Source organism: Beta vulgaris, chromosome 2 (assembly GCF_026745355.1).
Source record: "Beta vulgaris subsp. vulgaris cultivar EL10 chromosome 2, EL10.2, whole genome shotgun sequence".
NCBI lineage: Eukaryota > Viridiplantae > Streptophyta > Magnoliopsida > Caryophyllales > Amaranthaceae > Beta > Beta vulgaris.
In genome coordinates, this window is record NC_079203.1 from 51,535,392 (window position 1) to 51,558,856 (window position 23,465).

The window sequence follows — 23,465 nt, forward strand, 5'->3', positions numbered from 1 at the left end:
GTGTGTTATTAATGATAATTCTTCTCTTTGGCATTTAAGACTTGGTCATGTTAATTATAGAAAGTTATATTCTATGGCTAAGGATGATTTAATTCCTTCTTGATCCAAGTATTGAGAAGTGTTAAACATGCATGCTTACCAAAATAACTAGGTGTTCTTTCCCTAATAATGTGGAAAGAGATACTAAATTGCTTGATTTGGTACATAGTGATCTTTGTGATTTTCATAGTACACCTTCTTTAGGAAACAAAAAATATATAGTAACATTTATTGATGATCATTCACGATTTTGTTATGTATATCTATTGTCTACTAAAGATGAAGCCCTAAATAAATTTGAGATCTATAAAAATGAAGTAGAATTGCAACTAAATGACAAGGTTAAACAGTTCAGAACCGATAGAGGTGGTGAATTTCATAATCCTAGTTATTTCCAAGCTTTAGGAATATACATGAAACAACCGCGGCTTATACACCACAACAAAAGGTGTAGCGGAAAGAAAAATAGAACTTTACAAGAAATGGTAAATTCTATGTTATCTACTCGGGTTTGAGTGATGGTTTTTGGGGTGAAGCGGTTTTAACCGCTTGTTACATCTTGAACCGTGTTCCTATGAAAAAGAACAAGGTTACCCCTTATGAATTATGGTACAAAAGAAAACCAAATCTAAGTTACATTAGAGTTTGGGGATGTAGGGCAATAGTGAAAGTGCCGGAACCTAAACGTAAAAAGTTAGGTGAAAGAGGAGTTGAATGCATCTTTATAGGATATGCTTCTCATAGCAAATCCTATAGGTTCTATGTTATAGAACAAAACGACTTTTGGTCGGTTCACACTATTGTGGAGTCAAGGGATGCAATTTTTGATGAAAATAGATATTCATCGGTTCCTAGACCAAAGGATATAACTCCAAGTACCGAAATTCAAGAGATTGATCAAAAGATGATCATGAGTTAGATGAACAAATTCTAGATGAAAATGTTGCATCTACATCAACTCAACCAAGGAGAAGTAAACGGGTTAGGAAAGAGAAATCTTTTGGCCCGGATTTTCATGTATATTTGGTTGAAGGATCAAGAGATAGTGTTTTGACTAAATTTCCATATGTCTATAATGTGGAAGGGATCCTTTAACATATGATGAGGCCATGCAATCTCAAGATGCTTCATTTTGGAAAGAAGCTATTGATGATGAAATGGACTCAATCATGGGGAATAACACATGGGTTTTAGCGGACCTACCTCCTAAATGTAAACCAATAGGGTGAAATGGATTTTCAAGAAGAAAATGAAAATCGATGGAACTATTGACAAGTTCAAAGCCCGGTTAGTGGCACAAGGCTTTTCTCAAAAGCCGGGTATCGATTATTTCGATACATATGCACCTGTAGCTCGAATCTCCACTATAAGATTATTGATTCCCTTGCAGCAATTCATAATCTTGTGATCCATCAAATGGATGTCAAGACTGCGTTCTTGTATGGAGAATTAGATGAGGAGGTTTACATGAGACAACCGGTTGGATTTGTTGTCAAAGGTCAAGAACAAAAGTTTGCAAACTAATTAGATCTTTGTATGGGCTAAAACAAGCACCTAAGCAATGGCATCAAAAATTTGATGAGTAGTGTTGTCTAATGGATTCAAATTGAACAATTCAGAAAGTGTGTATATAGCAAATTTGATGACAATGGTCATGGTGTTATGATTTGCTTATATGTAGATGACATGCTAATTTTTGGAACTGATTTATCCCAAGTTGAATGGACTAAATCTTTTCTATCGTCTAAGTTCTCAATGAAAGATTTGGGGGAGGCGGATGTCATTCTAGGAATTAGAATTAAAAGAAGCAAAGGTAAATTGAGTTTGTCTCAATCTCACTACATTGAAAAGGTTCTTAAGAAATTCGATGTTAGTGGTTGCTCTTTTGTGTCAACTCCAATGGACCCTAGTGAGAAATTACTACCTAATGTAGGTAGTGCTGTATCTCAACTTGAGTATTCAAGGGTGATTGGATGTTTGATGTATGCAATGACGAGTACTAGGCCGGATATCGCATTTGCGGTAGGCAACTCAGTAGGTATACTAGTAATCCTAGTGTACAACATTGGCAAGCTATTCGTCGTGTGTTAAGGTACTTAGGAAAAACCAAGGACTATGGTTTATCCTATAGTGGATATCCTTCGGTTTTAGAAGGGTATTCGGATGCAAGTTGGATCTCTAACAAAGAGGATCACTCTTCTACAAGTGGATGGGTATTTCTGCTTGGGGGAGGTGCTATATCTTGGGCTTCCAAGAAACAAACTTGCATAGCGGATTCCTCATGACTTCGGAGTTTACGCTTTGTCTTCCGCAAGCAAAGAGGCGGAGTGGTTGAAGAATCTCATGATTGAGATTCCTTTCTTGCCAAAACCGATATCGCCCATAGCGATTCATTGTGATAACGATGCTGCTTTGGCAAGAGCATATAGTCAAGTCTATAATGGTAAGTCAAGACATATTGGTGTGCGGCATAGCTACATCCAAGGACTTATCAAAGATAGTGTAATCACTGTTGACTATGTACGTACAACGTATAATCTAGCGGATTGTTTTACAAAGGCCTTGGCTAGAGATAATGTAAAGAGGATGGCAATCGGTTTAGGATTGGAGCCCCTGAGAATCACGAATGAGGGAATCTTAACTTAACGCCCAATATGACGTTGGGTCTTAAGTTCAATAAGATTAATTTCTTCATTTAGATGATTGTAGAACTTTATTCATCCTAAGTTTATAGTTCTATCACTGTGTTGTAAAGGAGGTTGTATAACTTAATAGGTCTCTTGTTTATGCTTTTCACAGTAGCATGTATTTTAGAGATCTACCTATGTAAGTGTGAAGTTTAGCCGCTTCAAGGAGCTAGTGGGGCATAGCTTTGATACACTTATGAATAGATATGGACACAAGGCTTTATGTGTCGGTTATAATGAGTTTAAGTAAATTTATCTTGTGTTATATCTTTCGGGTTTCCATTATGTATTGAAATTGGTTCAATCTTATCGACACCAATTGGATACGGAAATTTGAAATGTGTACTTTACTATATGAAAGTCAATTTTATACACTTCATTATGCATGAGATTGTTTTGTTTTGATAGTTTAGTGCTTATTATCTATTAGAATACTCTAAATGGGGGAGGATTGTTAATTTTAGAGTATTTGGTTGATAAATTCATGTAATGTATAACTTGAATTACTTGGTTATGGTGTCGTTATTCAAGTTGCGTTAAGTATACACATAGGTTGTTTATGGTATAGTAAACAATGGAATAATCGTAAGATTTAATAAGGAAGAAAACAAGTACAAACAAGCTCAGGGTGGTAGCGTCAGACTACTGTTCGCGACTCGCGACTTCTGCCGCCACTCGCGACCCAAGGAGGGCGATGACAGACTGCTGCTCGCGACTCGGGATACCTGTCGCAACCCGCTCGCGACTCGCGACAGGCTTCCTGCATGCGCGTGCTTCTGTTGTTCAGTTTGCAATATATGAGCGGTTTGACGGTTTCTTCTTTGTTTTGGCGTGTATAAGAGTGGTTTTATACCACAATGATATGGATTTTTCTGATTTTATTATTCTCTTAAAGAGCACTCTCTTTCTCTCTCTAAGAATACTTGAGATTGATCATCAAACAAAACTCACAAAAACTTATTCTCATTTTAACAAGATTCATACGAGCGTGACTCTTGTTGTTCTTCTTTGTATCTCGAAATTGAATTCCGTGCAACCCGTACTTCGTATAGGGTCGGAATATCACTTTTGGGAAAGTGTCTACACACGCCTAGAAGATTTGTCATTCATAGTATTCATCTTCTTCACCCTTTTTCTATTTCTAACAGTAATGAAGCAAGAAAATTTGAAGAATACAAAATTAAGATACACAACATCCTGCATAAAAACGTGTCTTTGCTCTTATTGTATGGGGCAAAAGCCATAACACACAATTTTCAAGTGACTATAGAAGGAAATCCTCCACATTATATATTTCTGCGATTTCTCGAATATGTGCATGTAATCTTCCATGTCACTGTTAACAAAAAGTGAAATAGTAAGAAATAGACAACCAATAAAATATATACATGAACCATTAGAATAGAAGTCACTATTTCTAACCAGAACCGATAACTAATAAATGAAATTATCGTAATAAAACAATATTCAAACTCCAGCAAACACAATTATATGATGATCGAACATATTTTTTTGGTCCTACTACGAGGAGTTTCTCATCGCTTTTGACGAGTGGACATATGATGAACATGTTAAATATGCATTAAAAGTGGTGAGAGACAAGAGTATGAAACTTACTTAAAGCTTGAGTAGTTCTTCTTTTATCCATGGTTAAAAATTTAGTAGGACGGACCACCTTTGCAGGTCCGCAAGTGTAACGATCTCTTGGTGCCTTGAATGTGAAATTCTTAGGCAATTTGACAGTTCTATTACTAGTCCCTGCTTGGCCGACTGAAACTTGGAAGGCACTTATGTAAGTAGTTCGACGATGTTTATTAGACCATGCAGAGAGCAAACCTCCTCGGCAACAATTCTCAATTTGTTGGTTGTAGGGAGTATTTGGCTTCAAATCTACAATAGTGGGAGTTTTCATACAACTTACTGGGATGTTTCCTTTGAAATGTGAACAATTTCCTTGGTTTATTGCTTGCCCTCCCACTGTACTCCACAACACCTCGTGTTTGGCCCAAGTCCAACCTAATCTCCATCCTGGTGCTTGAATATTACGATGTTCTTGGAAGTTGTAGATTGTTACCACAGCCTAAATATAAGTATTTGCGAATTTAGAGATTCGGAGATTATATACTACGAATAACTTATGGGTACGTAATTGAAGATATCAAGCTACGGAACTTATGTGTATATTGGAGATTGTAAAAAAGAAATTTGGGAAGAATAATTTGAGACATAATCAATAGTAAACAATCAATAATATCATCTCTTGATTACTGCTTGTAACATTAAAGTATTGATCCGAGTACTTAGTACTTACAACATAACCATCGGGAGTCCAGTTCATAAGATCCCACTTGACGGCGATATTGGCATTGAAATTTGAATGATCACGAGCTTCTGAAATAGTAAATAGAAATTGATCGATAAATATTTCAACATAAATAAAACTTTGGTGATCAAGAAATTGGTTAACTAAAGATAAGTACTCCGTAGTTAATTTGTCAGGTTTGCTCAAGGATCACAAAATTACCTAATGTCCAAACTTTCACATTTATAACTCAGTAGATGTTCACTTTACTCGGTCAGATGACAAAAAAAAACACTTTGCTATTGGTGGGAAGGCTTACTCAAGTCTCCTTGAAGTATCCAGAAATTAACAAAAAATGATTCTTTTTCTATGGCAAATTTCTTGTTACAAATTTAGAGCAATCCCAATGGTCATCAAACCCATCACCAAAATCAGAAAATTTGGCTTGAACAAAATAAACATGGATCCCATTGGTGACATAAAACCCATCACCAAATGACAAAACATGTCATCAGAACAAAAAAAATAACTTCTCCTCCTCACCTTTCTCTCTTTAAAAATACTTATACATCATTTTTCTCTATAATTTAGACTAATTGCCCAATAATGATAACTAATTTTGGATAATTAATTATTATAATTTTAAGTAATTATAAGATGATTTATTTTTATTTTTAATATGTAAATTATATTATTAATTGAAGTAGGAAAGAGAAATAGGAGAGAGAAAGTTGAGGTGGGGTAGTGAAAAGTAGCAGAGATAAAGTGGAGTTTGATGGGTTTTTTGTTCATGAGTGGGGTGGAGGTGATACATTTGTTCATGAAATGATCAAAACATGAGTAAGTAGGGAAATTTGGTGATCAAACTAATCACGATTGGGAATGCTCTTAGTGGAACAGAATGTCGTGCAATGCAGACCTAGGGAAATAATTCAAAATTGTAGTAAAGGTTGTCCTTTTTACCCTCAAACCTGCAAATCTATGACACATATACTTAGAATTTAGAAACTGTCGTAGAGCCTCAGAATTATGGTCTACAACCCTAACCAATTCAAAGAATCAATTTTAATGATTGGCAAAAAAAGACAATATGTATGACCATACTGGCATACTCCCCTAAAAGAAACAACAACAAGATTATTCTTCACTAGTTCTACACCATAATCACCCGAAAAAAGCCTCCCAAGTCCCAAAAACCACCTAACCTAACTTTGTCAAAGTTAACACTGATGGATTTTTTTATTTACGCTACCAAAATATCGTCAACAAATGAAGTACTCCTTCAGTCCCTCCGTCCTAAAATATAGATCTCATTTCCTTTTTTTTACGGTAATTTATGCAAGTAGAATTCAAGAGAAATAGTAAAGATTTTTTATTTATTTAAATAAATATTGTATGAGAAAAGATGATTTTAGGAGAGAGAATGGAGAATAATTGGTGAAAAAACATTAATTGTAACATTTTGGTTGAATAAACAAAGAAAAAAACAAAATTCAAGAAGCAAATAAACGATGGGACACGGTTTTTTTTAGACAAATTACGGAAAAATGTGTAACTAAATATGAAAATGAAAACTATATTTTGGGACACCCAAGATGGAAATGGGAACTATATTTTAGGACGGATGGAGTATATACCAACAACAAATTGAAACTACGGAAAGCTAGAGCATTCAACTTGGCTTCAAGACTCAATCGTCTTGACTTTTGAGACAAATTTACTCTCTATATTTATCTTCTTGTTCAATTGCTATAGAGAGCAAAAGATTGCATTTATTGGTCATTAAAGTATCAAGTATGTATGTGTATTAAATCTATGTACCAATTAACTCCAGTAGAAAAAAACACAAACTAAAACCAGTAATGAGTAATCAACTCATCATATACTTCTGGAATTGTACTCTATAAACATACAATATTAATTAAAGCAGTATATAATCTATATATAGAAGTAATATTTTGGAGAATAAGAGTGAGCTAACCTGTTAGAGTGGACAATGAGGAGAAGAGAAAGAACACACAAAAAAAGCTCAGATATCTCAACATGGATGGTATCTATTTTCTTTCGTGTTTCTTCTCTTTTAATCTTTGGGTTATATGAAATGAAATCCCACTTTGAGATGAAAGAGAAAAGAGAGTGACCAACCATATATACTATGCTTAAATGCTTCACAACTTGACAAGTAGCAATCTATACAGCACGTTTCAAAGTCAACTCTCAAGTTATTGCTATGACTTGCTAATTGGGTGTTTGGTATACAAAAATTTGATTTAGGAAACAAATTTAAATAATCGTTTTTATTTCTAATTGTTTGGTATGAGTATTAAGTAACAAATATTGTTTCTCAAACGGAAACATATTTTCCTCATTTGTTATCCTTATCAAACTAGTGAAAACAAATTATGTTTCCTTCTTCATTCATAAATTTTAGGTAACAATTATTATTTTCATTTTTCCTCCTTATCCAAATTCTTTTCATTATGTTTCCTTTAATTATACCAAACACCCTCTAAGGGTCTGTTCTCTTCGGCATAAAACAGCTGAACTGAACTGAACTGATCTGAACTGAACTGAGCTGAACTGAATTGAACTGAACTGATCTGAACTGAACTGAACTGATCAGAACTGAACTGAAATGAATAGTGATATGTGAGAGTAAAAGTATTGTCAAGAGCTGAACTGAACTGAACTGGTCTGAACTGAACTGAACTGGTCTGAACTGAACTGAACTGAACTGAATTGAACTGAAAATAAGTTGGGGAGAACAGGCCCTAAGTATAAACGACTTAAAATTATGTAGGTTCTATGTCATAATAATGGGAATATAATCCATAATGAGGTGAATATAATAAACAAAATTAATCACCCCAAGATATCGTAAACTGACAAATAATTACACGTATCATTAAAAGATGTATAATACCCCAAATTGGCAGTGGATGGAGGAATGGGAGGAGAGAGAAAATTGGGGAGTGGGTTTGGCAGTGGGTGGGGCCTGGGGGAATGGGAGGAGGGAGAAAATTGGGGAGAGAGAGGGAAAACCGAACGATGTTAGGATTATTGGAGAGAGAGAGGGAAAACCTAACGATGTTAGGATTTCGTTCATAGTAAGGATATCTTGAGCCCAAACACAAACTTCGGAATATCTGAGAAATTCTCCAGATGTGAAAGAATAATTTGGGAATCATGTTAAATCTCAAAAGTACATGAGGAGATTTCTGTAAAAAAAAAAAAAAATCTTATAACAATAGCTTTTCTCTGTTTTTTTAATACTTCTTAATGTTGAAATGTGTACAAAAATATTGTACCCAAATCACCTTGATTTTATTTATATTTGAATTTTCCTGTGTTCAAGGAAGAGTCATGTGGTGCAACAGCCAACAGGGCCCAGGGCCAGGGGTATGCATTGCCATGTGTGCTTGTGGGCTGTGGCCGCCTGCTGGGTGCAACTTCTTCAGAGTCTCAAGTCAAACATTGTGCGCGTTTTGTAATGCTAGTTGGGCTATCCGTGTAGCGGTCAAAATTAAAGGATATCGACAATTAACGGATAGTTGTTAGCTGTTAGTAGATTATATTAGCTGATAGTAATTGTTAGTTAATTGTATTAACTGATTTGATTAGTAATTATATTAATTATTTGCATAGAGGTGTTTGCTAAGTAACTGGTAGATGATTGTTAAATTGTTGTGTAAAATGACGAATAAGGACATGTGCATAATGTATTGTTGTACCTTTTATTATTTATTAATGTAATTTTTAATAATTTTAGAACATAAATTTAATTGGCCCACTCATCCCAAACCTTTAATGTCAAAAATTTTATCCCCCCAACTTTTTCAAAAAGAGTTTTTTTGCACTTAATAAGCTAATTGAAACCTCTTTTTACCTAACACTCAAATTAGAAGATTGACTAGTCAAATTCTCTAAAATTTGCCCCAAACCTCTCTTTACCAAACAAGGCCAATATTAATCATGTAGATTACAAAGATATAGATGTAGATTGTACTAATAATAGTCATAAGTTTACCAAAATACTTCATCAGTTCCTTTTTACTTGTAAAAGTTTCACTTTTATACTATTCACAAAGTCAAATTTACTTCATCTGGCATTCGGTGCGCTGTTTGATCAAGAAACCCCAATTGTTCACAAAAGTAACATATTTTCTTCATACGAGTAACCTCATTCATTCATTCATAAATGTAAACTGATTAGTATTCCCTTTTGTAATAAAGTAACCACAATTATTTATAAGAGTAACACCATTTTATTGCTAAGAATAACCATATATTTATACAAGTAATTCCATTTGCTCATAAGAGTAACTCCATTTGTTCATAAGGGTTTTTGCACAAGGGTCAACTTCAAAAGATCATATCTCACATCACACTTAATATTTTGGGAAGATTCAAGTTGGAGATGAAAATTTGGCTCGATAATATTCCAACGCTTGGTCAAAAGCTTGATTCCAATGAGAAACAAGTGAGATATGTCCATTTGAAAATAAGCTGACGGGTCGACAGAGTGTCTTGCGCGCGGCCACACCTATAATTTCGCGTGTAGCCAGCCACACGCAAGACGCGCTGAAAAAAAAGCATCCTATGTTCATCTAAAATATTAGGTTTATGGAATCGTACCACTTGACATAAAAAAATGGAGGTAGAAAAATCTATATATACGGCTATCGGAGATAAAATATTGACTCATATATACGACTCTAATCCATTTAGATTAAGATTTTGACATTTTCATTATCGGAATTATATCGTGATATTAAATCTTTAGGGTACATGTAGAGTGTAGTGATGTTCTTTTAACTAAACATCAATTCTGTTTTTGTTTAGTGATTTTTGTTGCATATTCTTTTATTTTTTAATCAATGAAATGTGTTTTCCAAGCATGAACCATGACGCACACATCACAATTGCACAGTGCACACCATAGTCTTTAGCCCGTTAAGGAAAAAAAAAAGTTTAGCCAATAATTGATTTTCTCGTGTTCAAAGAGTTTTGGAGAAAAAAATAAAGGAAAATTAAGAACACAAGAAAGGAACAAAAAACTCTTCATTTTTCTTCCTATTCTTCTCTGAAATTTGATGGGAAGTTTTTTCTTTTCTCCATCAACTCAAATCTCTTTGAGAAATTAGACCCACTAATTTCTTAAGAACCCAGATCTTTTTTTGTTGAAATTTCAGCTAATTTTCCCCAAATTTTTGGGCTTATTCGTCTAATTCTTTTATAATTAGGGTTTTTGATAATTCTTTCAAATTTTCAAAGAATTACAACAATGGAGTCGTCTGGTACTCGAACTCAAACATTTGGACAAACAGAGATTAATTGGGACAAGTAAGTTTCATTTTTTTTTTTTTGTTGTTGTAATATCAATTATTGCAATTGTTATTATATTTCCTTTGTAATTGTTTAGAAGTACGAGATTTTTTGAGCAATGAATTAGCAATATTAGTGAGGGTGAAAGGATTTGTTACCAAAATCTTAGCCTTTTTTTTTTTTTAATGCTGAAGTTGAAGATTTTTGTGACTAGGGCTTTGTTAAATGTGCAAACTTTGAGGTGTTAGTTTCATTAAATTTTCATGAATAAGGTAGTTTTAGAGTGACCCTTTTGTTTATTTATATTATAGAATTTTGACTATGACAATTTAATCTCATTTCATAGACAAGTGGTAGGTTAAAGCTTGGTGATGGTTGGCTGTTTCTCTAAAGCATGAGAATCCATGTAGAATTAGTTGGTGTCCGATTTCGATGAGACATGGGTATGCTCATGTGTTTTGGGGTTTTGGAGGAGTTTGTGAATGAAGGAATCAATAGCAATGTCATTATCACAAGCTAGTATATGAAGTGCTAAATTAGTTGCTTTGTTTACGTGATAAATCGAGCTTGTATTAGCTTGTGGCGATGATTTATCGATTTGGCTGAAAATAGAGTTACTGATAGTAATTGAAATTGGAGAGTAGTGTGTGCTAGTTGAATTATTCTAGCATTATTATGCAACTATCCAAGGAGTTTCGTTGTCTCTTTGTTGTGTTTACCAAGTAAATACTTCGTACTATGGATCTCTTTTTGTATGTGTCGCATACACACATGTTGTCTCATAGATAGCCGATTTATTGATCTCCCTTGCAGACTTGACAAGACAAAATTTTACGTTGTTGGAGCTGGGCTTTTTACAGGAATTACAGTGGCACTTTATCCAGTTTCTGTTACAAAGACTAGGCTACAGGTTGCTTCCAGGGATACTGCTGATAGAAATGCGTTTTCAGTTATCAAAGGCATATTGAAAACTGATGGAGTACCTGGTTTGTACAGAGGATTTGGCACTGTCATAACTGGTGCGATTCCAGCCAGGATTATATTCCTTACTGCTTTGGAGACTACAAAAGTGGCAGCTTTTCGGATGGTTGAACCACTTAAACTGTCTGAACCATCACAGGCAGCCATAGCAAATGGTATTGCTGGCATGACGGGATCACTTTGTGCTCAGGCCGTGTTTGTTCCAGTTGATGTGGTATGTATTTGATCTTAGTAAAAGAACAGTGCATGAATATTAAATTTGGATATGGTTTTCCATATTGTATTGTTGATGTGATCAGATGGGTACCCATAGTGTGATGTCTCTGTCATCAAGGTTGTGAGCTGTGAGTGTGGCTTGTCTACTTGGAAAGTATGTGCTATAGAAATGGACATCATGAAATTAAATTAACATATTGAACTATTTACCAAGAATTAGAAATTACTTGTGTGATCATTTTTCACGCCATTGCCGAATGATGTATTGTTCTCTTTTCTTTGTCTTGCGCCAGCTCTTTGACATCGAGAAAGGCTATACTTAATGTCCTCTGCCTGGAAATTATCTGCTTAAGAAGGAAAATTTGGTGTTGATCTGTATGTATTGATGTACATTGACAATACATCTTGACTTTTTCCGTATCTCAATTTTTGTTTTATACTTGTTTTCTGCTAATTAGGTTAGCCAAAAGTTGATGGTACAAGGATATTCGGGCTATGCAACATATAATGGGGGACTTGATGTTGTTCGCAAGGTTGTAAAGTCGGATGGTGTTCGTGGACTCTATAGAGGGTTTGGTCTATCAGTGATGACATATGCCCCCTCTAGTGCTGTATGGTGGGCCAGTTATGGATCTAGCCAACGGTTATTTTGGAGGTATGGTGTAAATTTTCATGTTCTTCAATTGTAAGTCTTTTCCTAGTGATGGTCTTGCTCTCTCGGGGTCCTCATATGGGTCACATACGAATGCATGCACATACACAAACTCCCCGAGGTAAGAGCACCACAGTCCACATACATGTATTACTGTGTACTAGTTAAAGAAGGGCTGCAGTATGCTATTTAGTTCTGAAGGTTGAAGCTCCTGCTTTAGTATAGTAATAATTTTTGATGTGTAAGAACAGAGGGGCACATGACTCAAGCTTATATTGACTTTAAGTGGTCAGTTTGAAGACATGTTCATTTGGTCGTTTAGAACGTGTTGTTTGTTTTGGTTAAGAAAGTTATTCTTGTATGTCGTTCTTAAGAAAACGTAGCTTCGTCTTTTGTTCTTTACAAAATTCGTTTGGCCTATGATGTGCAGACTTTTAGGATCTGGGACTGAAGAGACTCCTAGTCTAGGGAAAATTGTGTGTGTTCAAGCTGCCGGTGGTGTTGTTGCTGGTGCCACAGCATCTTGCATCACAACTCCATTAGACACCATTAAGACTCGCTTACAGGTACAAGTAAATTCTGCTTTATTCTCTGAGATAATATGGACTTTTGTGGATGTATTTGCAGCTTATGTTATTTTCTATTTTAAACAATTCACACTTCTTCATTCATATGAACTTCTTCGGTGTTACTGTAAAAATTCAAGGATGGTACCGAAATTAGAGTGTAGTTTTACTTGAATGTCATGTGAATATCCAAGGTAAATTATAGCCATTAGTGATCATTTTTATCTTTCATTTACACTTTCGTTTATTCACTTCATCTAATATGAATCAACTATATAAAAACTAACTTTGGACGAAGGTAGTATTATAGTCCCTCCTTTTTTTTTGTTTCACTTCACTTTGGGGGAGAACCAAGGAAATTTTGTGAAAATCAAGAAAATACAACCAAAGAATATTTAGTTTTTGGTGGATAATTAAAATGGGTGGTGAGGTATATGAGATAAAAAGTGTAAAAAGTTAATGTAATAAGTTATCATATAAGGAAAAAGTGAAAGTGTAACAATTAAACAAAAACAACCAGAAAAGGAAAGTGTAGCAAAAAAAACTGAGGTAGTATTTTAAAGATGCGGGTAGGACTTGGGACTGGTGGTGAAAATATATGTAGAGATCTATTTTCTTTTGCTATTGGAGTTGCAATCCCTTTATATCTTCCATGGCTGTTCAGTGATAATGGGATGGAAATATCCTGTAAACCCTCCTTACACCCTTAAATGTGATGAGAGGATTATTGAGGCGAGTCCCTTAAATCTTAGGTAGCCTCCTAGGCTATGTTATATTTATACCAGAGATGCTAAGGTCATGGTTGCTTGAATTCTGTACCAGAGCAACATCTAAATAGAAATTGGAGATTTTAGGTTTCATTCATCCTAGACATGCTTGTCCTAACTAGGGCTGGCAATGATGCGAGTCGAGCTGAACTCGAAAACTCATACTCAAACTCGACTCGACTCGAAAACTCGCGAGTTTCAAATTTTCAAGCTCGAACTCGAACTCGAAACCTAAACTCGAACTCGAACTCGAGCTCGTTTCAAGCTCGAACTCGAACTCGTTTCAAGCTCAAACTCGAACTCGTTTCAAGCTCGAACTCGAACTCGAACTCGTTTCAAGTCGAACTCGAACTCGAACTCGTTTCAAGATTTTTGGTCATTTGATATAGCTCTATTTTTTATAGAAGAAATTCTTTACTTTGCTATTTGGTCATTTTATATACTTTTTTTTTCATTTTTTTTAAAAAGAAAAGTACAAGTATTTTTATAGAAAAAAATAAAGTTAGAATTTCTTTAAAAAAATTAAAAGTAATATATATATATATTATATATATATTATAATATATATATATATATATTATATATTATAATATATATATATATATATATATAATATATATATATAAAATTTTATCGAGTATCTCACGAGTTTCTCGAGTCGAGTATTGAGTTGCTCGACTCGACTCGTTAACCTGCTGAGTCGAGCTCACTCGAGTTCGAGATCGAGTCGAGCTCACTCGAGTTCGAGATCGAGTCGAGCTCACTCGAGTCGAGCTTTGACCGAGCTTTGACCGAGCCAAGTTCGAGTAGCTCACGAGATGTCTCAATTCATTGCTAGCCCTAGTCCTAACAAAAGGTCACAGAACTCTTGCTAATGAGATTTTTCAAGTCCTCGTTCCAAAATACTACAAGTAGTCTTTGTTAGGAAATCGGTGTTGTAGTTTGATTAATGCGGAACAGAAAATCAATGAAATAATGAAGGTGAGAAAACTATAAAGATGAACAAACAAATAACACAAGGATTTACGTGGTTCAGTCAAATTTAACCTACATCTACAGGTGGGGAATTAGAGCTTCTTCACTATAATGGAGAAAATCAGAGAGAATAATACAAGGAATCCTAAATCTAGAGGCTAAAAGTATTTCATAAGTTGTGTTAATAATAATGAACACTAAGAGCCCTTTTATAATCATAAGGAACCCGTACAAACCCTAAAAGATAACCTAAAAACAAAAAATATCGAAAAAACGTGTTCAGCGCCCAAAATCGCGCACCGCCCGATTGGGTCGGGCCAAATCCGCGGGTTTTCGAGCCCGGTACGAAACAGCTTTGTCAGTCATTCGTAAAACGGGCGTAACTTTCTCGTTTCTTATCGAAATTGGGCATCGTTGGAAAGCTCTTTGAACAAGCTATCACCTCCAATTTGAATCATATCAAAATCATTTATAGATTGAGAGATATTTGCATTCAAAGTTAGCCTTATGCCATTCACAAGATTTCAAGTCATAATTAACAAATCTCCACCTTGACTTGAAACCGATCAAACAAGGTAACTCCACCTTAAACCAAAAATGATGCTCAACCAAACACCATAGAACCTCCACCTTAAACAAAATTCCATAAACCTACCCATTGTAGGCAATCTAGAACGGACATCTTCTATAACTTGTGTACCGATGCGTCTTCGAACACAAAATCCGTATACAACACCATCACATGGCCTAGATCGAGAGTATAAAGTCACCAACGCCAAGCATGCTTCCTCAAATTGACCAAACTCTCTTCAAACACTTCTTCATCTCAACAACAAACTCAAAAGCAATTCTAGAAACTGAATGATAACAATAATTTCTAAATTGCAAAAGTACTTAATAAACACAAAAGTACCAAATTTGAGATAAGAAATAGCATAACTAGAACAAAATCTAATGCATAACCAAGATTGTTACTTTATTACAAACTTAAAAACAATCTATCATAGACTCCAAAAAAAAAATCCACACGGTTTCTCGTTTTACCAAGAGATCTCAAAAGGGCACCAAACATAAAGAGATCGTAGAAATCGCAGCACCAAATCTTGTAACCCTAAAGTGCAAGATCATCATCAGAAACAGCATTGGCAATATTTGCAGATCGATCCTCATTGGACCTTTCTCCATTTTTCTTCTTTAATTTCCAACACTCAGATTTAATATGACCCTTCACATGACAATAGTTATAGATTTTTCCAGAATTCTTTCCACCATGAGCAGCAAAAGCATTTGTGTTAGCAGAATTATTAGATTTATTAACTAATTTATTGTCAATTAAATCTCTCTGACTTAAGGCCTCCTTAACATCCTGCAAACTCAAATCATCTTTACCATATAATAAGATATCTCGAAAGTGCTTATACGAAGGAGGTAAAGAACACAACAACCTAATAGCCATATCCTCATCATCGATCTTATTTTGCAAATCCATAATTATAGAGAAGAATTCATCTAAATGAGACTCAAGCGGTTTACCTTCTTCTAGACTGAGATCATGAAGTCTAGATTTTAGTAGTAGACGGTTGGTCACAGATTTTGTCATATAAAGTGACTCCAACTTCAACCACAAACTCGCAGCAGTCGTCTCTTTGGCAACCTCTCTCAAAACTTCATTAGATAGACTTAAATGAATTGCTGAGAGTGCCTTCAAATCCATATCCTCCCACTGATCATTCGTCATATCCGAAGGCTTTTTGGATGCACCTACCAAAGCCTTGTAACAACCACTTTGAACTAGGATGGCTTTTATCTTTAATTGCCATAGGCCAAAATTTACTTGCCTATCAAATTTCTCAATATTGTATTTCATTGACATAATTAAAAAAAAAATCAAACTTTTTCTATAAACATTTAAGATCTTAAAACAACCAAGCTCTTGATACCAGTTTGTTAGGAAATAGGGTGTTGTAGTTTGATTAATGCGGAATAGAAAATCAATGAAATAATGAAGGTGAGAAAACTATAAAGATGAACAAACAAATAACACAAGGATTTACGTGGTTCAGTCAAATTTGACCTACATCCACAGGTGGGGAATTAGAGCTTCTTCACTATAATGGAGAAAATCAGAGAGAATAATACAAGGAGTTCTAAATCTAGAGGCTAAAAGTGTTTCATAAGTTGTGTTAATAATAATGAACACTAAAAGCCCTTTTATAATCATAAGGAACTCGTACAAACCCTAAAAGATAACTTAAGAACGAAAAAATATCAAGATACTCGTTCAGCGCCCGACCCGCAGGGTGTACCCCGCGCCCGCGCGGCCAGTCATCCCCATTCTCACAGATGTTCTGCCCGCCCGCGGGATACAACCCGCGCCCGCGGGTTTTCGAGCCCGGTACGAAACAGCTTTGTCAGTCATTCGTAAAACGGGCGTAACTTTCTCGTTTCTTATCGGAATTTGGCATATGACCTATCATTGGAAAGCTCTTTGAACAAGCTATCACCTTCAATTTGAATCACATCAAAATCATTTATAGATTGAGAGATATGTGCATTCAAAGTTAGTCTTGTATCTTGCCATTAATAACCTGACCAATGAAAAAGTTATATGACATGCACATATGACATATGAGTTATGACACTCTTGGATCTGCTATTTCCCAAATTAGTCTAGAAGATGCTGGATATAGGGTCGTTTGAGTAAAGCTTAAGAAACCTGTTTCATACATCTGTAGAAAATGTGAAAGAAGGAAAGTCATTGTAGTCCTAAAGATGGCTGCTTTGAGTTGATATTGATAATTTGAATTATATGGTTTCTTTGGTCATGGCCCAAATTTGCTTTAGAGAATCCTATTTTAAAGGCTATCACATATGTCATTGAGAGTTGAGACTCCCTGAAGAGTTGGAGTAAACTCCTGATAAAAGTAGAAGAGAAGTATTATCTGGTGGTTACTGGCTAGTAGGAGAAAGGTAACACTTATAACCAAGATCTAATGTTTGACAAAAGTCGTCCAGGGAGATTGCATCTGGATACTTAGGTTAAAATTTTGATAGAAAATAAAGAAAGTCTTTATTGCTCCAAAGAAACCTTGTGGCATTGATGGGGGGACTGAAAATTGCTCAAGCTTATTGGCTATTGCAGCATCTTTAAGCCACACGTCTGAAATCCTCCTCAATGCTCCTGGAGGAATTCAATGAAAATAGGGAGTAGTTTCTTCAAGTAGTGTAATAGAGGGATCTGACCTATGGATGACACAACAATACACCATTCTCATTATTACTTGCTGCAAGCCTGCAACAAAGACCATGTGTTACCCCTTGTAAATACTGTTACCTTGGTTAGCCTTTTAGCTCCCATTTACAAATGTATGATTCATATGGAGAGCTGGCTGTCATTATCTTCAAACTTGTTTGCTTGTTACGCATGGATTGTATGGTTGTTGCAATTAGTTCATGGACGCATCTAACCTTGTAAAATCAAATGAGGATGAGAATTGAGAACCTTGTAGTCTTCCTTAGTGGATCTCTAGGGAGGATAGATTACACAAGACGTATGAGGTCACCTCAATATCAGTGACCTTCAGCATTAATATGCACTCTCACAAGGACTTACTGAACAATATTTCAAAATTTGAAGTACCAGAATTCAGGACTCATGCTCATTTTTCCTCTTCTAGTTACATGGAATCTGGATAGATAATTCAGATTAGTTTATGTTGGTCTTGTTTAAGGCCCACCATGGTCCATATCAAAGACTGTAGACCTTATACCTTTGAGACTCTCTCAAGTCATCATAGAAGTTGTTGCAAAGCCTTCTTGGGCTCCCCCCATGAGACTTGGGATTAGACTTTACCTGATTTGTATCAATCAAGGCACATGCCAAAATCTGTGACGAAGTGTAGAAGTTGTGGGCAAAGCCTTCGTTGGGCTGCTTCCATGTGACTCTAGATTTGACGTTAATCTGATTTGTACCAATCAAGGCCCATCCTAAAATTTGCGGTAATTGCTTATGGGGGCTTTCGTTGAGTGCAACACCAGATACAAGCAAAACTTGGTGGAAACCTCCATAGGTTATCTTGTGGTCTGGTGGCATTGATAAGACTTCATTTTTGCATCTTGCATGCATTTTCAAGTATCTTTGCAAGGAATCAACCTGGAAAGTTCCTCATTACTTATTTTAGAAGGGGCAAAAAAGGACACCACACCACAGCAGCAAGGGTGACTCAGCAGCTCGGTACCTCATAGAATGGCAGAGTGGCAGTATATTCCCTAGAAATATTCTCTGTACTATTGATCAGCACTAAATTAGTGGAGAGAAACAAAATAATGTGTGCACTGTAGGCAAGCAGTAACTGGTAATATAAATAATAGAATGGAAGGGTAGGAGATCATCATGAAAAATATCTTGTATTAGGTTTCTTTGTGGAGAGACTCTCACCTCAGGAAAGTGAGTTAGTCTGTATTAGTTGGTTTTGGTCCATTAATACATTCATATCCTTGAAGTTTTGTCTTAAAGCAATCTTGGTTTCTAGCTATCTTCTTATGGACATAGCCCAGAGTCATGTTGTGTAAATTTTTTAACCCGATGCTTCTTTGCTTTTTAAACATGGTTGCCAACCAATTAGAACCTCTGCGACATTCTTTCTTCTTGAAATACTCTCTGTTGCATGTTTTTGGGTTGGTTTATTGGCATTTATCATGCTCGACACGCATTTTGTATCAACATTTGGTTTGGACTCATGGCTGTTGTGTACTTGGTCTGCGTGGTGGAAGTGGAACTGCACAAAGATTGGATTCAAGACTTCAAGTGGTATGAACAACCATGGTTGTGTATCATGGCCAATAAGGTCGTGGACTTGTGGATGCATTGGGTGTGGTTGGGGAGACTGTGTATTTCCTGTTACTTTGGCTCGTGAAGTTAGAGCTATCTGTGTCAGATGCATGACCATGTGTTGGCTGATATTAGGCATTTACACGCTGTCTTGCTCTCCAAATGTGGTTATTCTTCTATGTATAAATTCCTAAAGGAAATAAAATTCCAAGAGGGTTTTACCGGCGAGGATCATTTTTCTCCTTCACCTTTGAGATTGATAGAGACTAGAAATCATTTTCGGTTTCCTCCTTGGTTTATTGATTAGAGGAAATTCTGTTTTCTTCCTGAAGGCTTTTTCCATCCTCTTTATAAAGGTTGATTTTTCCACCTTTTTCTATTATAAAAATCAATAAATCATGTCGCATGCATTAGGGTTGCTTGTTGTATTGCCTGATATCTTTGTTTTATGCATACTTGCTAATTTGCTGTCACTATACTTATACGTTTTCTCCCAAAGATAGTTCACCACCAGTCACATAGCCATAGAACATACTAATGTTATGTCCTATAATGACTTCCTTATCTGCTTATCTTTAGTTTTGTCTGCATGAGTTAGAAAGTTTTATTCAGGTTTTGCAGGATCATTTTGTGTCTCCTTTATCTTCCAGCTGACTGTACCAACCCCCACCCTGCGACTATGGAACCTGATTTTTTAAGAATGCTGAAATCATTGCTCTATGTTTTTTTCGGAACGTGTACCCCTAATGTCTTGAAATAGTCTATTTGCAACATTTTGCATTTGTTTCGCTGTCTATTAGTATTGGATGTGGTGTCGTATGGAGTAGTATGCTACTGCAGAATATTGGACGACCTCAGTATCTTCAGTGCACATCCCTGTATTTCTCACTTCTCATTCAGCCTCGCCATCTGGCCTTAGGGTGTTTCTTTTAAGGCATTAGACATGAGTCGACCTGAAAAATAGGACTCTGTGGAGGTCATTTGGGTGTTGATTGCATTTATGAAACAGATGGCCATATGAACCTTGACTGTGGTTTTGTTTTGAAGCCTAAAACCCTTGATTGTATCATATTATTAAGTTTGATTTCCCTTCTTATGCTAGCGATTAGGATATGGTCATGTTTGTAAGAAGACAAAACATAATAATGACACAAGCTCAGTAGTTTATGCTATGAATCGATATTTAGGGGGTAAGGGTAATTTAGGGAGTCTCTTTATTGGTTAGCTTGAGGAATAAGTTAGATAGTTTGTTAGGGAAAGAAGTCTATATATAGAGGTAAGGAGAAAGAAGAAATCATGTTGAAATTGTTAAGAAAAATTGAGTGAGCTTTTAAGAGTTCAATGGGAGAGAACAAGCCTCTCGAAAGCTTGTAGGTATCTTTTTAATTGCTGTAATTTCAGTTTATGAATCAAATCTTCTATTTCTTCCTTAATTTCTGCCAATGATGTGTCCAAGCTATGTTAATTCATAGCAGTTTAGAGCTTCTAAATAGCCTCTTTAAGATAGCTGCAATCTGTGGTGGGCCTGTTGGCCCTTGGGCTTCTGAATGGCTCAATTCCTAAATGGCATTTGAGAAGACTGTTTCGAAGGCAATAACTACTCGTAGCGATTATCCCATGGACAGGTCACATAATTAAATAAGGAATATAAAGGAGGACATCTTGGCTTCCAGAAATATGTATGAACCCAACATACGTTGATACTGGCATAAGCCAGAAGTCATGCCCATTAGTATATGAAGGCACTAGCAACTCAACACAATTAAGCCAATCCCACTAGTTAGTCGCTTGCCTAAGATGTATGGCCAGATGGACGAGGGGTTAGTCATATGCATGCACTTGTAGGCTTGTAGCCATAATTGAAGGAGGCTATGTTTGATAGACTTTTGATTCAGAAGGACATTGGTTCTTGTGACAAATCTTGATAGAATATCACATTGTTCCCTGGACCAGTGGCTTCTTATAAGTTAATACTACCACATCACACTACATGCTGAGAGCTGCCAGAAGAACATCCTTATTTGATTTACGCTATAGCTTAAATGTAAATAGAAACTAGTTTCTTGTATCGTTGTCCCTTTATTAGCTTGATGCTATCTCTTCATCAGGGTAAATTGCATCTAGTGGCTTCCTGGATCACCTTGCTGGTGCATCACCCCTAAAGCTGACTTGATTTTTCATCACCCATATGGCTTGCCTTGGTATTATGCTGCAGCTAATGTTCATGGTCAATTTCGAGTGCCTTGCCAATCCACAAAATGAGTATAAGTTGTGTGAGTGTCACCCGATGGTTTGCCTTGGTATAATGGTACTTGATTGCTTGTGAATTGTGCTTGGCTTTTTGCGCATTGGGCTTAGTGTGCTCCTTGCTCGCTTACAAAACGAGCCTCTTTATTGATTGCTGCAAGAGCAGATCTATATAGTTCCATAATAGGCCTTAAAAAACGTTTCATAGCGAAGGGAAGAACAGGAGGGGATATTTTGCTGGACATGGAAGCACCTATTGGTATTCTATTTGTGAATTCTCTCTCTCTAATCTTCCGTTTATTACGTGACATTGTAGGTAATGGGACTAGATAACAAACAGAATGCTGTACAAGTTGTAAAGAAGTTAATTGCAGATGACGGGTGGCAAGGTCTATACAGAGGATTAGGTCCTAGATTTTTCAGCATGTCTGCGTGGGGAACCTCCATGATCCTGGCTTATGAATATCTCAGTATGGTTGCAACTCTTACAATTTATTTGTAGAGAACGATTTGCTAGAGAACAAACATGAATATATGTAGATGCATTTACCTTACTTGGCAATAGAAAGTCAGGCTTTGCCCTTACCAGCTAACTATGGCCAAGTAAGGGACTGTATACACAATATACTTGATTGTTCTCCAGTGAACTGCTCTCTAAATAGCTTTTTTGTTTCATTTCAACACTTGATGCACACTTAATCCTGTCCAATCGAACTGAACACAATTTATGTCTCTGCAGAACGATTGTGCGCGAAGGAGGACTAGATTTACATGACAACAGATTTGCTGACCATTTCATTGCTATGGAATATTGGAAGCTTCAGCTTACTCTAAATGGCTAAAAGATTTTACTCAATTTTTGGCCATTTATTCGTTTTGGCCATTCTTTTCAACTAAATGTCCCACATTAACAACTTTTTGCAACATATTGATTATCCTCCTCTGAGGCTCTGATAATCCCGGGACGAAGATCGATTACGTTACCCAAACTCAGGATGATACAAAAAGTTCAAATGATTTTGTAATCATAGATTAGCACTATTTTTCTGTATATTCTCATTGCCTACATGTCATAAAAGTCACGAGCTCATTCCAAAGAGCCTTCTTAACTTGTCAAAGTTCTTGTACAAGGAAGATGTAGCTTCTTGTTTGGATATACAATCCTTTCTCTCCGTTCAAATTGCTTCAAATTGAGCATGTGATATTATAGAAGCATAGAATGTGTTTCCTTTCACATTCATAATGTTCACTGAGTCATTTTTACTTAAATTTCCCTTCCTCCATTTACAAATAAGTGTTTCATTTTGGTGGTTAATTGTCACAATTTGGACAATATGTTTTTGCAAATGGATACTCCCTTGTCCTATATTTACTTGCCACATTTTCGTTTTGGAAAAGCAAATGATCAACTTTCATTGATTAATTTGATTTTTGCTAGAGGTAGTATGGTTGGGAGGTTTCAAGAAAAGGTAAGGGAGATTCTAACCATCGGAATTTCGAAAGAATTAGTTGTCGCCCAACTTCCGGCCGATTTCGCCAATATCATTGTTATAACCGCCGATCCGTCTCAATAGTCGACACCACCACCACAACAATTAGCTCGTCTCAACAACTCCACCACAACCGCTAGCACCACCCACATGTGAAGAGACGAAGAATTGGGAATAAGGAAGAGGGAATTCTTTTTGCAACCCTTTGCTTCGTTGACCAAACATGTTTTTTAAATAGGAGGGTTTTTCATTTCTTTTCTTACTTTTTCCTTTTTTGATTCCTTACCCTTGTTGTAACCAAACGTCCCTTTATAAGTAAAAATATTATCATATGGTCTTGTTAGATTAATTTGGATGTGTAGATTTATAATGTCAAAACTTTTTATT

The 23,465-nt window shown here is 36.0% G+C and overlaps 2 protein-coding genes across 2 annotated transcripts; one reads left to right on the plus strand and one right to left on the minus strand.

The window, feature by feature from the left end:
* Nucleotides 1-3,749: 3,749 nt before the first annotated feature.
* Nucleotides 3,750-7,166, minus strand: LOC104906907 (protein COBRA). Its single transcript, XM_010695740.4, has 4 exons — nt 7,010-7,166; nt 5,038-5,117; nt 4,344-4,806; nt 3,750-4,062 (listed from the first exon to the last, which is right to left on the minus strand). Exons 1-4 carry the CDS (start codon nt 7,071-7,073, stop codon nt 4,013-4,015), a joined length of 657 nt encoding a protein of 218 aa, XP_010694042.2. The 5' UTR covers nt 7,074-7,166; the 3' UTR covers nt 3,750-4,012.
* Nucleotides 7,167-9,969: 2,803 nt separating this feature from the next.
* On the plus strand, nt 9,970-22,822 carry LOC104906901 (uncharacterized). The gene is made up of 6 exons (XM_010695731.4): nt 9,970-10,371; nt 11,167-11,548; nt 12,009-12,205; nt 12,633-12,768; nt 21,905-22,058; nt 22,328-22,822. Exons 1-6 carry the CDS (start codon nt 10,313-10,315, stop codon nt 22,351-22,353), a joined length of 954 nt encoding a protein of 317 aa, XP_010694033.1. The 5' UTR covers nt 9,970-10,312; the 3' UTR covers nt 22,354-22,822.
* The last annotated feature ends 643 nt before the right edge of the window (nt 22,823-23,465 follow it).

Coding starts and splice junctions, on each gene's coding strand:
- LOC104906907 (XM_010695740.4), bottom strand. CDS start 7,073: ATGTTGAGATATCTGAGCTTTTTTTGTGTGTTCTTTCTCTTCTCCTCA. Junction 5,118..7,009: donor CTCATTGTCCACTCTAACAG/GTTAGCTCACTC, acceptor TTACTATTTCAG/AAGCTCGTGATCATTCAAAT. Junction 4,807..5,037: donor GGACTCCCGATGGTTATGTT/GTAAGTACTAAG, acceptor ACTTATATTTAG/GCTGTGGTAACAATCTACAA.
- LOC104906901 (XM_010695731.4), top strand. CDS start 10,313: ATGGAGTCGTCTGGTACTCGAACTCAAACATTTGGACAAACAGAGATT. Junction 12,206..12,632: donor AGCCAACGGTTATTTTGGAG/GTATGGTGTAAA, acceptor TATGATGTGCAG/ACTTTTAGGATCTGGGACTG. Junction 12,769..21,904: donor CCATTAAGACTCGCTTACAG/GTACAAGTAAAT, acceptor GTGACATTGTAG/GTAATGGGACTAGATAACAA.